Source organism: Nyctereutes procyonoides, unplaced genomic scaffold (genome assembly GCF_905146905.1).
Source record: "Nyctereutes procyonoides isolate TBG_1078 unplaced genomic scaffold, NYPRO_anot_genome, whole genome shotgun sequence".
Lineage (NCBI taxonomy): Eukaryota > Metazoa > Chordata > Mammalia > Carnivora > Canidae > Nyctereutes > Nyctereutes procyonoides.
In genome coordinates, this window is record NW_026575020.1 from 56057782 (window position 1) to 56073311 (window position 15530).

General features: G+C 62.3%; 3 protein-coding genes across 6 annotated transcripts in view; 1 reads left to right on the forward strand and 2 right to left on the reverse strand.

Annotated features, from left to right (window-relative positions):
- Positions 1–497: 497 nt before the first annotated feature.
- On the reverse strand, positions 498–4751 carry LOC129501994 (serine/arginine repetitive matrix protein 1-like). Its single transcript, XM_055313372.1, has 5 exons — positions 4703–4751; positions 3586–4620; positions 2957–3233; positions 1276–1549; positions 498–854 (listed from the first exon to the last, which is right to left on the reverse strand). The coding sequence occupies exons 1-2, from the start codon at positions 4749–4751 to the stop codon at positions 3650–3652; spliced, it is 1020 nt and encodes a 339-aa protein (XP_055169347.1). The 3' UTR covers positions 498–854; positions 1276–1549; positions 2957–3233; positions 3586–3649.
- Positions 4752–5746: 995 nt separating this feature from the next.
- Positions 5747–8681, forward strand: SPHK1 (sphingosine kinase 1). Of its 2 annotated transcripts, XM_055333738.1 has the most exons (6): positions 5747–5950; positions 6224–6427; positions 6766–6918; positions 7000–7094; positions 7172–7287; positions 7585–8681. In XM_055333738.1, the coding sequence occupies exons 1-6, from the start codon at positions 5878–5880 to the stop codon at positions 8372–8374; spliced, it is 1431 nt and encodes a 476-aa protein (XP_055189713.1). In that variant the 5' UTR covers positions 5747–5877; the 3' UTR covers positions 8375–8681. The 2 variants fall into 2 exon arrangements, with proteins under 2 accessions (XP_055189713.1, XP_055189706.1); XM_055333731.1 differs by lacking the exon at positions 5747–5950 and having other exon boundaries at positions 6061–6427.
- Positions 8682–9407: 726 nt separating this feature from the next.
- UBE2O (ubiquitin conjugating enzyme E2 O) overlaps positions 9408–15530 on the reverse strand; it is a 56042-nt gene continuing 49919 nt past the window's right edge. For 2 of the 3 annotated variants that reach the window (XM_055337519.1, XM_055337505.1), the window contains exons 14-18: positions 14342–15038; positions 13962–14098; positions 11964–12167; positions 11810–11867; positions 9408–11660 (exon numbers count right to left, since the gene is read on the reverse strand). In XM_055337519.1, the coding sequence (XP_055193494.1) occupies positions 10990–11660; positions 11810–11867; positions 11964–12167; positions 13962–14098; positions 14342–15038 (1767 nt within the window). In that variant the 3' untranslated portion in view covers positions 9408–10989. The remainder of the gene's footprint in view (positions 11661–11809; positions 11868–11963; positions 12168–13961; positions 14099–14341; positions 15039–15530) is intronic. The other variant, XR_008666078.1, reaches the window with a different exon arrangement.

The window sequence follows — 15530 nt, forward strand, 5'->3', positions numbered from 1 at the left end:
CTGGCTGCAGCCGCAGAAAGGGACAATCTCTTGCCTCCCAAGTATCCAGGATGTGGGGTTGGTCACTGGAGACTAGGCCAGAGGCGGCCTCAGGCCCAAACTGGAGCTGATGTCAGTGAGAGCCTGTGGAATATTCCTGGCCATGATTTTCTGTGTGGCTGGTCTGGTTCAGCTTTACCACAGAGCCGCAGAAGCAGCTGGATTGCCAGATCACGTGATAGGAGCTGAGAGGGTGACACACTTCCTTTTGGTACCCAGGGGGCCCACGCCCTGTGGCAAACCCTTCCTGCAAAGCTGAGTGGGGAATCCTAACAGGCCGAAAGGGGATGGGTTGGTCTGCTTGCCAGCCCTCCCTCAGGTGAAAAGTTGGGGTTCTGAAACCCTGGAATCACTATGTTTAGCCCAGATGCCAATTTCTCTCTCTCAGGTAGTTTTCAAAATTGGAAACCAGTTTTCTTTGTTGGGACTGCTACCCACGAAGTCCACAGAATCACGTGTTAAACCAGCAAAAATGTTTTTACTCCCACACAATAGCCACTTATTTGGGGGGAAAGCAAGCTCCTGGTTTGTGTTTACTTGGCAGCGCTGGGGAAGGCGGGGAATGTCAGAAAGTTCCGTAGCCAAGTAAGGACACAGTTCCCAGACTTTCCCTACCCATCCGTGGTTGCCAGAGTAACAGCCCCCCAAAGGTCCAGGTCCTCATCCTTGGTACCAGTGAATGGATTACCTTATATGGCAAAGGGGACGTTGCGGATGCTACACGTTGCGGATGCTTCGGAAACCTCACATTAAGGCTCTAGAAGGGTGAGATTATCCTGGATGATCTGGGTGGGGCCAAGGCCATCACAAGGTTCCTACGAGGAAGAGGGAGGCTGGAAAATCAGTCAGAGGTGTGACAACGGAAGTAAAGGTCAGAGATCTGAAGTCCTGTGCTGACTTTGGAATGAAGGAAGGGTCCTGAGCCAGACAATGCAGGTGGCCGCTGGGGGTGGAACAGGCGGGGCAACGCAGCCTGCAGCCCTGCTGATCCATTCGAAACTTCTGACCTCCGGAGCTTGTAAAAGAACAAATCTGAGCATCCCTACGCTAACACAAACCTCAGCTTTGTTCTTCCAAGGGCTGAAAAACAAACGCATCTCCTCGGGAAGCCAAAGATGCCATAAATCAAGATGCGCAGTGAGATCTGAAAGTTGAGGGAGCGGTGTGCAAGCCTGGGCGTGCAAGGAAGTGTGGCAGCCAGGGCAGATGTAAACAACCCCTCCCAACAGATCTCACCTTGACAACGTGAGGAGGAGGGTAGGTCTGGCTTCCAGACACCCTCCTTCCTCCCACATCTGCAGGAACACGTCCCTTTTTCAGGACACCTCGCGTTTGCACTTTCTTTGATTGAAAAGGTGAAATCGGGCAGCCCGGGTGGCTCAGCGGTTTAGCGCCTGCCTTTAGCCCAGGGCATGATCCTGGGGACCCGGGATGGAGTCCCACGTCGCTGGCTCTCTCCATGGAGCCTGCTTCACCCTCTGCCTGTGTCTCTGCCTCTCTCTCTCTGTCTCTGTGTAATAAATAAATTTAAAAAAATTAAAAAAAAAGAAAAGGTGAAATGCTAAAAGAATTGTAATACGTTAATTCCCACTAGAGTCCTAATGACCCGTTGGTTTTTTCCTCCCAGAGCAATTTGCATTTGAAAAACAACACGCCCACCGGAGATCACGCAGACCCTAAGGAACAAGGAACTGAATGCAGCCAAATCTTTCCCGGGAAGAAGGCCACGTGCAGACGAAGGCAGAGATGCGGTGATGCATCGCCCAGCCAAGCAACAGCAGCTTGCCAGCAGCCCGCCCGAGCTAGGAGGGAGGCCTGGGACAGATCCTCCCGCACAGCCCCGGAAGGAACCCTGACAACGTACTGATCTCAGACTTGGGCCTCCAGGTCCGAGAGACAGTGGATTTCTGGGAGGCCACCCAGTTGGTGGCACTTTGTTACAATGACCCCAAGAAACTACCAGAATAGCCTTCAGATGCTGGGCAAGGAGTGGAAATGAGCCGAGTGGGCAGGCCCGGCAGGGGGCTCCGGAGGCTAAGTACCCCATCAGCCTGCAGGTGAGGGTGGAAGGCGGCGCCCAGACAAGCCGTGTGCTCCCAGCCTCAGCAGGGAAACCCACGAGGACGAGGAGGTCACGCAGAGCGTGGAGCTAGGCTCACCACACGCCCAGAGTGGATGAGCCACAGCAGAAACAGAAACTCTGATCACTCCCTGCGTGCAGCCAAGAATCCTGCGTGACCAGTCTGCCCTCCTGGATCACCACGTGTGCGGCACACCCCGTCCCCCCCAATACCTGACACTGTCACCAGCATCTAGGAACCTCTCAGAAGGGAAAGCCACATCTGGGGGCTGTCCCAGAACACAAGTCTTAGGAAGAGTTTGGAGGGCTGGACACCTCCCTTCCCTGCTCCTGCAGCCTCCCTGGCAGCAAGGACTCAAGGTCAGAGGAGGCCTGGAGGCTCCGCAATTCAGCTTGGGAGCTGAAACCTCCTGGGACAACTGCTTCAGGGACCGGTGAGATGGCGGGAATCCTATCCTAATAAAAGCAAGTCATTTGCCATCTGGCGGCCTTGGCTCCAATTTTCCAGAAAGCTGGAGCCAGGCCCAGTCAATTCCTGCTTTCTTTCTCTGAAGCAGGAGAGAAGGGGCTCTCAGGTGTGTCTCCCTGGTGGCGGGGGGCTCCCCACGAGGAGGAAGGGGGGCTGGGAAAACCAGTCTCTTTCACCTGTGAGCCTGAGTGGCAATCAGGTGGGATCGAGCCTGAAGCCAGGCTCATGGTGGGCCTCACGGCGTGGTGGCCCTGCTGAATCAGGACTTGGGAGAGGAAGTCTGGAGAGGGCTTTAAGGTGTTTCCTCTTTTCTCTGGGACACCCTGCACAGCCCGGACGTTGGGGCAGCTCTGTGGCAAGCGACCTACCAGGTCGGCGGATACTCAAACATGTGCGAGAAGCCTGGGGTGGCCTCAGTCTTCCAGGCTGGGGCAGGACTCCTGCGTTTGCTTCTCAGCTCTGCTGGGAACCGGTGCTAAGCATTTGCAAGAACCTTCACTTCCCAGGGTTTGGGTTCCCCCAACTGTCAAAGGGCCACAGCATCTTGTTTTTGGCCCATCCTGTTTCCCCTGGCCGGGATGCTGATGGGCCAGTTTCTGGAGGCAGATGCGGTACTTTAGAGACAGGCTGGAGGTCAGCGCGGGCCTGGAGAGAGGGAGCCCGGAACAGGGCGGTTAATGACAAGAATGAGGGGGGCAGAGCAGAGACCGTGGAGGTGAGGGGGGCAGGGCAAGAGGCGCTGGGAGGACAGAGGAACCATTGTGCGGACTGGAACCGGGGCCAGAGGGCTCTGCCCCCCACCTCCCTCCCACTGAGCCCCCGGAGGCCGGAGCAAGAACCCAGCAGGCCCCCCTCACCCCCCACCCCCGCCTCCCCCGCCCCTCGCCCGCCTGGGTTCTGGTCAACCCCGCCCCCGCCCGGCCCTGCCACCCCGGGGGCCCCAGCCTGGGGCGCTCGGGAGGAAGAGAGGGACCCTGCAGCGGGCGAGCTTTCTCACCACGGACTCCTGCACCGCCAGGTCTTCCCTTCCCTGTGCCTCAGTTTCCACCAGGTTCCAAGGTTTAACGCAGCGGCTCCTCAGGCCTGAATGAAGTGCCCTCCCGAGCGGGGGAGAGGGGGAGGCTGCCCTGGCCTCCGCAGGCACCTCGCTCCCAGGCTGCGATCTCGGGGAGCACCCGCCCGAGCCCCGCGTTTTCGCGGCGCCTAATCCAGGCTTCGACCGTAGCCTTCACTGGAGGGGACGTGGGGAGGGGTGGGGAGGGGAGGGGAGGGGAGGGGGACGAGGCGGGGGGGAGGAGGGGGAGGCGGGCTGGCCCTGGCCCTCTGGCTCCCGCACCGAGCCTCCTCCTCCTCCTCCTCCTCCTCCTCCGCCGCCGCCGCCGCCGCCGCCGCTCGTCCCCGCGTCGCGTGACCACGGCACTGCGGCTGCAGCGCAGCGGTCCCCCGGGTTCGGGTTCCCGGGGAGTGGGGGTGGGGGGTCCGGAGGTCCGGGGCCGCGGCTGCGGCTGCGGCTGCGGCGCGGCGGGAGGGCCGGGACGCCCCGGCTCCTTCCCCCCGGTTCTTAGTCCTGCGGAGTTTCTCGAGCCCGGGGCGCGTCGCTGAGTCACCTTCCCGGAACGGGCTCGGGGCGCTCGGGACCGGCCGGGGCCTCCCGGGGGCCGCGCCAGGCGGGGGCGCGCACCGCTGCGACGCGCGCCGAGCCGCGGGGCCCCGAGCCCGCGCGTCGCTCCCCGCCGGGGACCTCGGGCTCCGCCCCCCCAGGTGCTGGGAAACGGGGCCGGGCTGCCCGCGTCCCCCGGAAGGGACCCCACGGAGGCGTGCCCGAGTGACCTGCCTCTTCCCGATCCTCGGGGGCGCTGGGGAGAGCGAGGCGGGGGGGGGGGCGGGGGCTGCAGGTGTGGGCGCGGGAGCCCGCGGCCGCCTGGGCCCGACCCGGGTGAGGCCTCCCCTAACTTTGGCCGCACCTGGTCAGGGCGCCTAGTCGGCCGTGGCGACGTCCTCCTCCGGGTCTCCGCAAACAACCCCCCAGGGACTTAACTCGTTGGTGGCGGACACGTTCAGGTCAGACCCTTGCCCACGACACGTATATCACACGCGCGCGCACGGACACACACGCATCTCCGTTTGCCTCCGTCGAAGCGAGGACTCCCGGGGCGCTCGCATCCTCCCGCTGAGCCAGAGGCGGCGGCGGGGCCGCTCCCCCGTGTGTGGCCCTCGGATCCCGACCGGGCCCCCCAGACCTTGGTCACAACGCCGGGTCCCCTCCCGCGGGTGAGGGGCGCGGGCCTGGGTCGCCCGCTGCGGGGTAGCCTCTCGCCCAGGTGAGCCTCGATGGTTTCCTCTGGGGAAAGATCCAACTTTTATGGGTCTTGACCAGGCCCCCTCCTCCGGACCGCGGCCGCCTACGCCCCTCGCCGGCGGGTGGGAGGACGCCCGGCTGCCCCGGGCTCCGGTGGCTGCGCGGCGAGGCTGCCCGCCAGGAGCCAAAGCAGGCGGCACGGGAGTCGCCTGGGCGCGGGGCGCGGGGGCGCGGGGCGGGGGGGCCCCGAGGGGTCTGGGCCTCGGGTCCCAGTGGACTGGGGCGCAGCGCGCGACGGGGGAAGACCCCGCGGCCGGAGGTGGCGGCGACCGGGGACAGCCGAGGGGCCGCTCCGACCCGGGGCGCCGCGGCGAGTTCGCGTCCCCCCTGCGCGCCCGGGACGCTGAGCCCCGCGCCTCGCCGACTCCCGCCCCGCGCGGCGCCGCCTTCTCTCCGGCCGCGGGGCGGGGCCGCGGGCGCTGACCGGGCCGGAGGCGGCGCCGTGAGGCTGGGGGCGGGCAGGCCCAGGCCGCGCCAGGCGCCGGTTCCACCCCCGAGCGCGGGGAGCGCGGGGAGCGCGGGGAGCGCGGGGTGTGGCCAGGCGGCGCGCGGAGGCCCGGCGCCCTCCCTCCCCGCGCCGCGGCGCCTGGCGGCGAAGTTGAGCTAAAAGTTTGAGGCCAGAGGCGGGGAGGCCGCGCAGCCAGCGCTACTGCGGCGCTCGGGTCGTCGCTCAGACGGGGCCGGGCCGAGCCCAGTCCGCCCTCGGCCGCTGCAGGGCACGGAGGTGGCGCCTCCCCCAGCAAACCCGACCGACTGGGTAGGGCCGCCCGCCCGGGCTCCTCGCCGCTCGCGGCCCCTGGGCGCCCACTCTGCGCCCGGCGCGGGGAGGCGGCGGCGGCGGCGGGGCTCGGCTCAGCCCTCGCGGGCCCCCGCGCTGCTCCCACGGGCGAGGCGCGCGTCCCGGCGGCTCCGGGCGCCTCGAGCCCCGCGATGTCCGCTCACGTTCTGGCATTTTTACGCCGCGGGACCCCTGTGCCCCCGGCAGCCCCGGGGGCGGCGAGGAGCCACGGGGCTCTGCCTCCTCGTGGGGCCGGGACCCGACGCCGCTGAGAGGGGAGCCCCCGGGACCTGACCCTCCGCTCTGCGGGGTGGGGGGGGGGGCTCGGGCCGGGCCGGGAGCGCCCCGCGGGGGCCAGACCGCGGCCCTCTGCACCTCGCGGGGGGCGGGCGATGCCCGAGCGCGCGGCTCCCCGCGCCCCGTCCGACGGTGCAGCCGGGCGCTCCCCGCCGCCGCGGGCCGCTCGGGGCTCCGCCAGCGCTGTCTCCTCTCCCTCAGATCCCGCAGCCGCAGGGGATGACGCCGGCGCCCCCGCGGCCCCGGCTCCGGGCGGGGAGGGCGAGCCCCTCGGCCGGCACCGCGACGCGCGCCTGGGCGGCACCGATAAGGAGCTGAAGGCAGGGGCCGCCGCCGCGCGCAGCTCCCCGACAGCGCTGGGGACGCCCCGGCAGCGCGAGCCGCGGGTCGAGGTTATGGACTCAGGTTCGTGGGGCCCCGGGGGGCAGGGGCTGCCGGGGGGGGGGTTCTCTTCCTCCCTTGCCAGGAAGAACGGCCAGCGTCAGCCGGGGAAGGAGAGGGGCGGAGGACAACCGGAGCACTTTTCCCGACGAGGCCAGAAGCCGGTCCGCCCCTAGCCGAGGACCGGGCTGTCCTGCCCCCCCCCCGGCCCCCCAGGACGCCGGGGCCTCCTGCCAGGCTCTGTTGGCTCCCTCGCCCGCCCGGGGATTTCAGGCCCGCGTTTCCACCCCGGCGCCCCCGCTGTGAGCCGCGGCCCCCTAGTGGCCGGTTGGGGACGCGGCCCCGTGGGGCTTGTTTTGCAGCGGGCGGCGCGCGCAGCCTGCTCCCCCGGCCCTGCCGCGTGCTGATCCTGCTAAACCCGCGCGGAGGCAAGGGCAAGGCGCTGCAGCTCTTCCGCAGCCACGTGCAGCCCCTGCTGGCGCAGGCCGAGGTCTCCTTCACGCTGATGCTCACTGGTGAGTGCCTCCCGGGGCGTTGCGGGAGCAGCCCCCCCCCCCGGCCCCCCTGGACCCCCTGGCCACCCTGTCTCTCCGCAGAGCGGCGGAACCACGCTCGGGAGCTGGTGCGCGGGGAGGAGCTGGGGCGCTGGGATGCGCTGGTGGTCATGTCCGGAGACGGGCTGATGCATGAGGTGAGGCCTGCCCCGAGGGGCTGGGGGGGGGGTGCTGCTCAGGCTGAGCCCCCCCCCCCCCCCCCGTGCTCCCACAGGTGGTGAACGGGCTCATGGAGCGGCCGGACTGGGAGACTGCCATCCGGAAGCCCCTGTGCAGCCTCCCCGCCGGCTCTGGTAACGCGCTGGCAGCTTCTCTGAACCATTATGCCGGGTGAGAGCCCAGGGCCAGAGTGGACCTGTTTTCCCTCAGTGCCACCCTCCCACCAGGTTTTCTAAGTTCCCATATATGGCATAACGTCTATTTCCTCTCTTCTGGAGCCTCCACCCTCAGTTCTGGGGCCCTCCCTGGGTGACCAGCGGCTACCTCCTCCTGCGCCATCTGTCATTCCCCCCAGCGCCCTAGGGACGCAGCGTTCCTTTGTCCGCTTCACGTCCTCGGGCAGAGGATCGAGGAGCAGGCACGCGTGAGGCCTCCTGCCCTGCACCATCTGACCTTTCTCCCCTGCAGCTACGAGCAGGTGACTAATGAGGACCTCTTGACCAACTGCACGCTGCTGCTGTGCCGCCGGCTGCTGGCACCCATGAACCTGCTGTCACTGCAGACAGCCTCCGGGACGCGCCTCTTCTCCGTGCTTAGCCTGGCTTGGGGCTTCATTGCTGACGTGGATCTGGAGAGCGAGAAGTTTCGGCGTCTAGGGGAGATGCGCTTCACTCTGGGCACCTTCCTGCGCTTGGCGGCCCTGCGTGTCTACCAGGGCACACTGGCCTACCTCCCCGTGGAAAGGGTGGTCTCCCAGATGCCCACCTCCCCTGCTGTGGACCGGCAGGACCAGCAGGGTCCTACAGATGTGCACCTCGTACCCCTGGAGGAGCCAGTGCCCTCACACTGGACGGTGGTACCAGAGCAGGACTTCGTGCTGGTGCTGGCCCTGCTGCACTCACACCTGGGCAGCGAGATGTTTGCTGCCCCCATGGGCCGATGCCCGGCTGGCACTATGCACCTGTTCTACGTGCGGGCGGGTGTGTCTCGGGCCATGCTGCTGCGCCTCTTCCTGGCCATGGAGAAGGGCAGGCACATGGAGTATGACTGTCCCTACCTGGTGTATGTGCCTGTGGTTGCCTTCCGCCTGGAGCCCAAGGATGGGAAGGGGGTGTTTGCTGTGGACGGGGAGCTGATGGTCAGTGAGGCCGTGCAGGGCCAGGTGCACCCAGACTACCTCTGGATGGTCAGTGGCTGCATGGAGCCCCCAGCCAGCCAGAAGCCTCCCCAGGGACCATCTCCAGAAGAGCCCTTGTGACTCTGTGGGCCTTGCCGTGCTTTAGCCTCCTTGGTCAACTCTGGCAGGACCCTCTCCACCCTTCCGCCAGGACTGGAGGGCCTGTCCGCAGCTCATGTGCCACGGAGGAGGAGGACGCCTGAGGACGGACGGTGGGAAGGTAGAGGCTGTGCTTTGGGAGGGCAGGCTCTGCCTACCAAAGGCCAGCATGAGGCTCTGGGCCAGGAGCCCAGCTGGTTGGGCCTCCCTGCCTACAGAAGCCACTCCCATTTTGTTTCTGGGAGCCCAACCCCATGAATTAAATACAAATAAAGTGACATTCCCAGCCTCCTGGTCTTATCCTGGGTGTTGGGGCAGGAATGGGGTCTTGCTCCTGCCAGGGCTCTAGAACTTAATGCCCAGTGGTGGGCAGTGGATTGGCAGTGCATAGTCCTGACTCCTGGTAAGTGTCATTTTGGTGGTGGGCACAGGATCAGGGCTAGTCTAGGCTTCTTTTTGGGCAGGAGTTAGGGTCCTGCCCCAGTGATTATACCACTTTTGGCCTGGGAGAAGCCAGGGAGCTCAACCAACTGCCCAGCCCCATGTGGAAGACAAACTCAGAGCTAGAATGTCTTACCCAGGACCACACAGCCAGCTAGTCTCCGTGAAGAGGGAAAAGGTCGGAGTTTGGGAGCATTAGGGAGATTAGCAAGGAGCAGCAGTCAAAATGGCAGGCGGTTGGAAAGAAGTCCTCTATCCCTCCAGGGGGGCTCCAGGGCTCCCCCAGCCTCCTCTACCCTACGCTGCCAGACCCCTGTGGGGCACGAGTTAGAAGGAAGCAGAAGAGCGGGGCAGATCACCAGGCCCCCAAACTGGTAATCATTTTGACTTAAAGCCCAGGCCGGGTGCTTGGATGTTGGCTCCCACAGAGGCTGGAAGGTGCTGACCTGGCCAAACTGGTCAATCAGAGGCCTGGGGACCCCCGCCGTGAACCTTCCTGGCAACTGGTCTTGCCTTCCCCTGGGGAGGGACGTGTGAGGTGCCCCAGAGAGGAAGAAAGGCGACAGAGCCCAGATGAATGGCAGAGGCAGGTTTAATGGTGCCACCTTGTCTTTTTTGTACATTGTAATGAGCCAAACAAACAAAAAAAAAATGCAAGTAAAAAAAAGGTTTAATCACACAGCACTTTATACAGATATCTTAAGCAGTAGGCATTCACATCTCCACATGAACAACGCACTGGGAAGCACAGCCCCACCAGTCACTCTGGATGTTTCTCAAACGAGATACCGACTCAGGGCTCTAAGAGCCGCGGCCTGCGGTGCGGCCCCGTCCTTCCCCGCGGCTGCTGCCCGCTGGGTGCTTGTGGCACAGCACAGGTGTGGAGCCGGCTTAAGGCGGACAAGACGCATCATGCTTTGGCTTCTTTTTTTTTTTTTTTTTGTCTTTTTTTTCTAATAAGAGTTAATATCTTTGCTTTTGAGATTTATTTTCTTTCAACCTTAAATATTACATACATACACCAAAAATTACATAGCTGCAATGTGCTCAACAGCATCCTCTTAACCTGGAGCTTCACATTATCAAAAGCTTAGAAAACTTGTAAACCTCTGGGCCTGTCTCTGTGAGGGAGGAGAACCCCCGTGGGCCACCTCTCTCTCCCCGGATTGAGCCCGCAGAGTCTGTAAGCGACAGGAGACCGCGGGTGGGGGCTGGCTCTTTCCTTCTGTGTTCCACGAGCTAGGGGCCACCTCCCAGGCTCAGCATGTGATAGCGGGAGGGCAGAGTGCGGGAGAGGCCTGAGTACTGGCTCTGGCCTTGTTCCGCCGCGCCTCCGCCTCCTGGGGCCCTGGGGTGGGGTTGGGCAGGGAGCGGCCCCGCGGCGGCCCAACACTGCCATCCGCCAGCCACCTGGGACGTCAGAGCAAGGCACCTACCGCTGTTTTTTCCAGCAGCTCCCTGGTTCTCATTCCGTGTCACCTGTGAGGGTCGCCACCCCTCCCGGGTGTCCCTCTGAACCCAGCCCGGTCCCTACCTCTCTTAGAGAGCAAGTTCAACAGGCCTGAGGGTTGTCCTGTGGTACACAGTCCAGAGCGGAGCCAGGAGTTGGTGACAGCAGCTACAACTCCCCAGCTGGGGGACGAGGAAGGACCTGGTGGTGATGGCAGCAGGGGGGCCCAGGGCCAGGGAAGCTCCAGGGGCACTGAAGAGGGTGGAAAGGGACTGGGGGAATTGCTGGAGCCGCCCGCGCTTCATGCACGCATATCCGCTCGCTCTGCTGCTGGGCTGTGCAGGCCCACAGATAGCCCCCGAGGCAGGCCCTCGGAACCCCGCACCTCCGACCCAAGATGGGCACGGCCAGGAAGCAAGTGCCGGGACGCTCTGCCTGGGTGACAAATGGAAAGACCAGCAGCAGGTTCCAGATTCTCTTTGCCACAGGGGATCGGCCTGTCAAAAGATTGCTTCGGGGAAGAAACGGCAGCATCTCAAGAAACTCCTTGCACTTCAGCATCAAACTCACCTTGGGGAGAGGGCAATGAGGGGCTTTTGCATCGGGGACAGAGGAGAAAACGGGAAGACGGGCGATTCCGGGGGAGGGAGTGAGCGGGCAGCAGCTGGCCTCTCCCCACGTGACATTCCTTCCTCCAGGGTGGCGGCTACTTGTCCTCCACGCTCTCAGGCATGCCCGCCTCTAGCAGAGCGGCCCGGAACTGCGTCAGGACACCCCGGATGCTCTTGATGAAACCCTTAGAAAGTGGGAAGAGAGGGAAGCCGATGTCAGGGTAGCCACTCTTCTCAGGCAAGAAGCTCCGGTAGCTCTTTCTCCGCTTCTTTGGTTTGACACTGGGTGGCACCGGGGTGTCAGGCGCTGCCTCCGAAGTCTGGTCTGTGCGGTCCCTGCTAGCTGAGGCCAGGCCCTGGGCGCCGCCCTCCGAGTCTGAGCCCTGGGAGGCCTCGCCAGCGGCCAGCCCTCCGTCCTCAGGTTCTTCTCGGCCGTAGTCTGAGAGCTCGGCCACAGCAGGTGGCTCTGGGGAGCTGCTGTCCTTGGGGATCCCGTTGGGCAGCACGTGGGCCCTCTCCAGCAGGGCATGGGTTTCCAGCCAGGACTCGATGCGGCTCACCAGCCGCCAGCCGCCAGTACGGAAGTGCTGCCGGATTTCCTGCTCGAAGACTTCAGGGGGCCGCCGCACCAGCTGGGTCATGGACTGGACCACGCGGATGAGCGCCATCTCGTTGTAGCAACGACTGTTCTCGTACCCCTCCTGCAGGCCCCGGTCGCTGTCGAAGCCGGCTTCATTGTAGTAGGGTTCATTCACCAGGATCAGACCTGTGGGCGTTGGGGTGGGAAGCCCATGAGGGCTGGCCTGAGGACCCCTGGAGGGCGGCCAGAGCTACGGGTGGGAGCTGGAGACAGAGGCCTGTGTCTCTGCACCCCCAGCAGCTCTCCTGACCACCGGCCCTCCCCCGACACCGTACCTTGGATGGAGATGAGCACCTGGAGAAGGCTGGATTTGCTCGTCCACCTCTCCGTCCCCTGAAACACATGTGCACACAGCATGATCGACTCTGTCCAGACACCCGCCCCCGACAGGCTGTCCTCCCACCCTGACAGTGCTGGCATTACACTCACCTTTCCAATCCAGGTGCCCAGGAGGCTGACACACACCTTCCCGTTGTCATACAAGTTGGGGTTCAGGCGGCCACTGCACTGGGAGAGGTAGCAAAAGTGGGGGGGCACGGCTGGGTAGATGTTGGGCAGCTGGATGTCAAACAAGTAGAGGCCATCCTCGTAGGGGGTGCGAGTGGGGCCCTTGATCAGGGCTGAGAAAAGGTCCTAGAGGGAGGGAAGGCTGAGGTCGGTGCGGGCTTCTGCACACGGCACCTGTGTGGATCGGGGGGAGGAAGAACAGCGCCCTGGGATTCCAGACGCCACCAACTACGGAGAAGCTAAATGGAACTATTTCTGTGCGGGCCTACACGGCATCTTTTAACTCCTGGTATAAATGGAATCATCCAAACTGTTTTTTTTATCATTAAGTCATTACTTTGAAGATTCATTTCTTAAAACACCTGCCCTGACCCCCTCTGCCCTCAGGTCAACAACAATTACAATTAGTCAGAAGATGAAAGAACATTCCAAGGTGCCAAGCCTATACTAGCTTTTAGGGAACCAGAGGAACAAGGGGATCTGGAACCCCAGTGGAAAAGCTGGCAGACCACCGAAGAAACTCGGGTCATTAAGTCATTAGGGAGACTGCCCCCAGACAGTTGAAATCTGTGTATCGGGGGGGTGGGGGGTGGCATCCACTATTACAGCAACACACGTGACACTGGGTGATGTAAAAACAGCGAGGGCAGAGTACTGCCCGGTGCCACCCCGCAGGCCTTGAGATAACGCACTGCGCCATTTGTCCCTGCGAGTAAGGCCTGGAAAAAATGCTGTTCTCTCCTCAGCAGAGCTGAGACAGGTTGGAATTTTCAAGTTTTACTAAAACTCAAGCAAAAGCAAAGATGTCACCAAGAACCCTGAGCAGCAGGGGGTGGGGGGATGGGGTAACTGGGTGACGGGCATTAAGGAGGGCATGTGACGTAACAAGCACTGGGTGTTGTACACAACCGATGAATCACTGAACTCTATCTCTGAAACGAGTAATACGCTATATGTTGATTGAATTTAAATAAATATAAGAAAGAAAAAAAAAGAATGAATGAACCCTGAGTGGCACCGACCCCGTGGTGACCCCAGCCCCGCCCCATGGTTTCCAGGTAGGTGCAAACAGCACCCCTGTTCTGTTCTCTGGCCCCTCTGGCCAGAGCTGGACTGCAGCTGCGGCCAGGTCAGACTCAAGTTCAGTGTCTCGCACCAGGCCCGGCACACAGCAGGGGCCCGGTGGAGGTGTTGAATAAATGAGGTGACAGATGGACCGGGCATGCCTGTGCCTGGAACGAGGACGCGCTCACACCGCCTCCGGTGGCATGACTCAACCCTGGGCCCGGGCCATGGAGAGAGGAATGGAAAACGCAATGGGACATGGCCACGTGAGTGGATACTAATCTGTAGCTAAAAGAGAATGAACTAGATCAAGACGCATCAACATCAAAAGGTCTCAAAAATCATCCCATTGAGACAAAAAAGCAAACTACGGATGATGTGTGCAATGACAGGCTACTCGTGTGGAACAGATCACACAAAATGTTTATGCTGAGGTGTGAGAATGTGAAAATAGAAAATAAAAAAAGGTTGTCTTTTTCTTTTTCTTTTTTTTTTTTTTTAAAGATCTTCTGTAGGGAGACCCACAAAACTCCTAAAATTATGATGCCTAGGGCTGGGTGAGGATTGGTCAAAGGCAACTTCAGCTTTCTCTGCAACGTTCTGATACTTTTAAAAGAACAACACTCAGGTAATAACTTGTAAAGAAGGGGAAAAGAACACACCGTGCGGTCTAGACACGTGTGTGCCCCCCACGTGAAAGAGCCTGTCTCCTGCCCCATAAGGGGTGTGGGTGGCCTCTCAGGTGCTGCTCAGTCCTGGAGGTCCAGGAGCCCACAGCTGGCCACCTCTGGGTGCCAAGCACCCACACAAGAACACCTGCACCTGCCCACGCCAAGCCCACGCCAGGCTACTTGCCATCCTATCTTCAAAAGTCTTGACCATGATGCCATCGGGCAGCGAGGTAGCCAGCAGTGCCATCTCCTTCCGTACTGTGCTGAAGAACTTCTTGGCTTCTGGAGGCTGGAACTCAATTTTCTTAAAAGAGTGATTTGCTAGAGGGGAGAAAAGAGGGGTCAATCCCTAATGACAGGACCTGAGGACTCTATCTGGAAGGACAGCTGCCACCCCGGGGAAGTGGCCTAGAGGAAGCACCCCCCAGGCGGGCGAATAAGCCCCCAGGCTTCACACCCGCGAGCCCAGCCACCGCCCCAGTGACCACACCAGGGAAATGCTTTCCTCTCCTCAGGCGGCAGCTGGGAGCTGGGAGGGGACCGGCACAGGCAAGGTGAACTCACAGGGCGCAAACTCCAGCACCGAGAAGACCTCGCCCTTGGCACTGGTGAAGGTGACTCCAGGCTTGCCGCCACACTGCTGACAGAGCACCGGGGTCTCGCTGGGCCACTCGGCCTTCACGGGGGACTGCCCCTCGGGTTTGTCCTCCTTGCGTTCAGCATCCGGCATCGCCTCCATCTTCTCCTCCTCCGCAATGGCCACATTGTCCAGAGTCTTCTTGAGATTTTCCTGGAGTTTCTTAATGTCATCTAGAAACTTCTTCTCCCGAGTGGGTTTCTCAGGCTCCACTGTGGGGGAGGTGGGTGAGCCTGTCAGAAGCTGCTCCACAGTCATGTTCTTGAGGCTCTCCAGGATCTTGATGGCCTCTTTCAACTCCCGGAAGCTCTTTGGGGGCCCATCCTTGCCAGCCTTCTCCATCAGCCCAGCCACGGGTGCAGCCATGGCCACAGCCCCCTGAATGGCGGCCGTGGCAGCCTCCTCGCTGATCACCACCCCCTTGTCCTCCTCGGGGGCTGCTGGCTGCTCAGGAGGTGGGATGGGGGGCTCCTCTATCTTGGGGTGCTCATCCTCCACCAGCCCGTTGTCCGTCTCCCAGCTGTCACTGTCGTCCTCCCACTCATCCGAGGATGCCCCACTGGTGCTGCCTTCCACCGAGTCATAGTCTGATTCCTCAATCTCAGACTCAATGTTGTACAAGTGCTGGGGGCAGATGGGCACAGTTCAGAGAGGCTCTGCAGGGCTCCGGGGCGGCCCCCGACCCTCAGAGCTGATGGTGACAGGCTATGCTGAGGCCTCAGCTGCCCCCCTCCGCCCTTTCCCCCTTTCCTATCCTGGACTCTGCAGTTGGGCCTCTCTGTGCTAGGTGGTCCCTGGGCCTCTGGGAGGTGCCTCTGCGTACCCCACACCTGGCGGTGGGGCTTAAAAGCCCAACCGGCAGCCAAGGACCATTCCAGCCTCCTCTGCCTCTATGAATACTGGCCACCCCTGGTGGCAAATCCAGCTCCACCCCAGAGGATTCAGGTCAGCCACCTCTGTGGGGTTTAGCTGAGAACATGCAATAGGAGGGGGAAGTTGAGGAGAGCTGGCCTGTGTCACATCCTGTTCACGTATTCCTGGAATGGTCACCCGGATGAAGGAGTGAGCCACTCCCTCCCCCACCCCATAAGGGGACCAGGAGAGTGGAGCAGGGAT

What these genes read in the sequence shown, in the direction of transcription:
- LOC129501994 (XM_055313372.1), bottom strand. Translation starts at nt 4,751, where the DNA reads ATGCGAGCGCCCCGGGAGTCCTCGCTTCGACGGAGGCAAACGGAGATG. An exon ending in ACGGAGGCAAACGGAGATGC is followed by an intron (nt 4,621 to 4,702) that starts GTGTGTGTCCGT and finishes CAACGAGTTAAG; the next exon opens with TCCCTGGGGGGTTGTTTGCG.
- SPHK1 (XM_055333731.1), top strand. Translation starts at nt 6,118, where the DNA reads ATGCCCGAGCGCGCGGCTCCCCGCGCCCCGTCCGACGGTGCAGCCGGG. An exon ending in CTTCACGCTGATGCTCACTG is followed by an intron (nt 6,919 to 6,999) that starts GTGAGTGCCTCC and finishes GTCTCTCCGCAG; the next exon opens with AGCGGCGGAACCACGCTCGG. An exon ending in GAGACGGGCTGATGCATGAG is followed by an intron (nt 7,095 to 7,171) that starts GTGAGGCCTGCC and finishes GTGCTCCCACAG; the next exon opens with GTGGTGAACGGGCTCATGGA.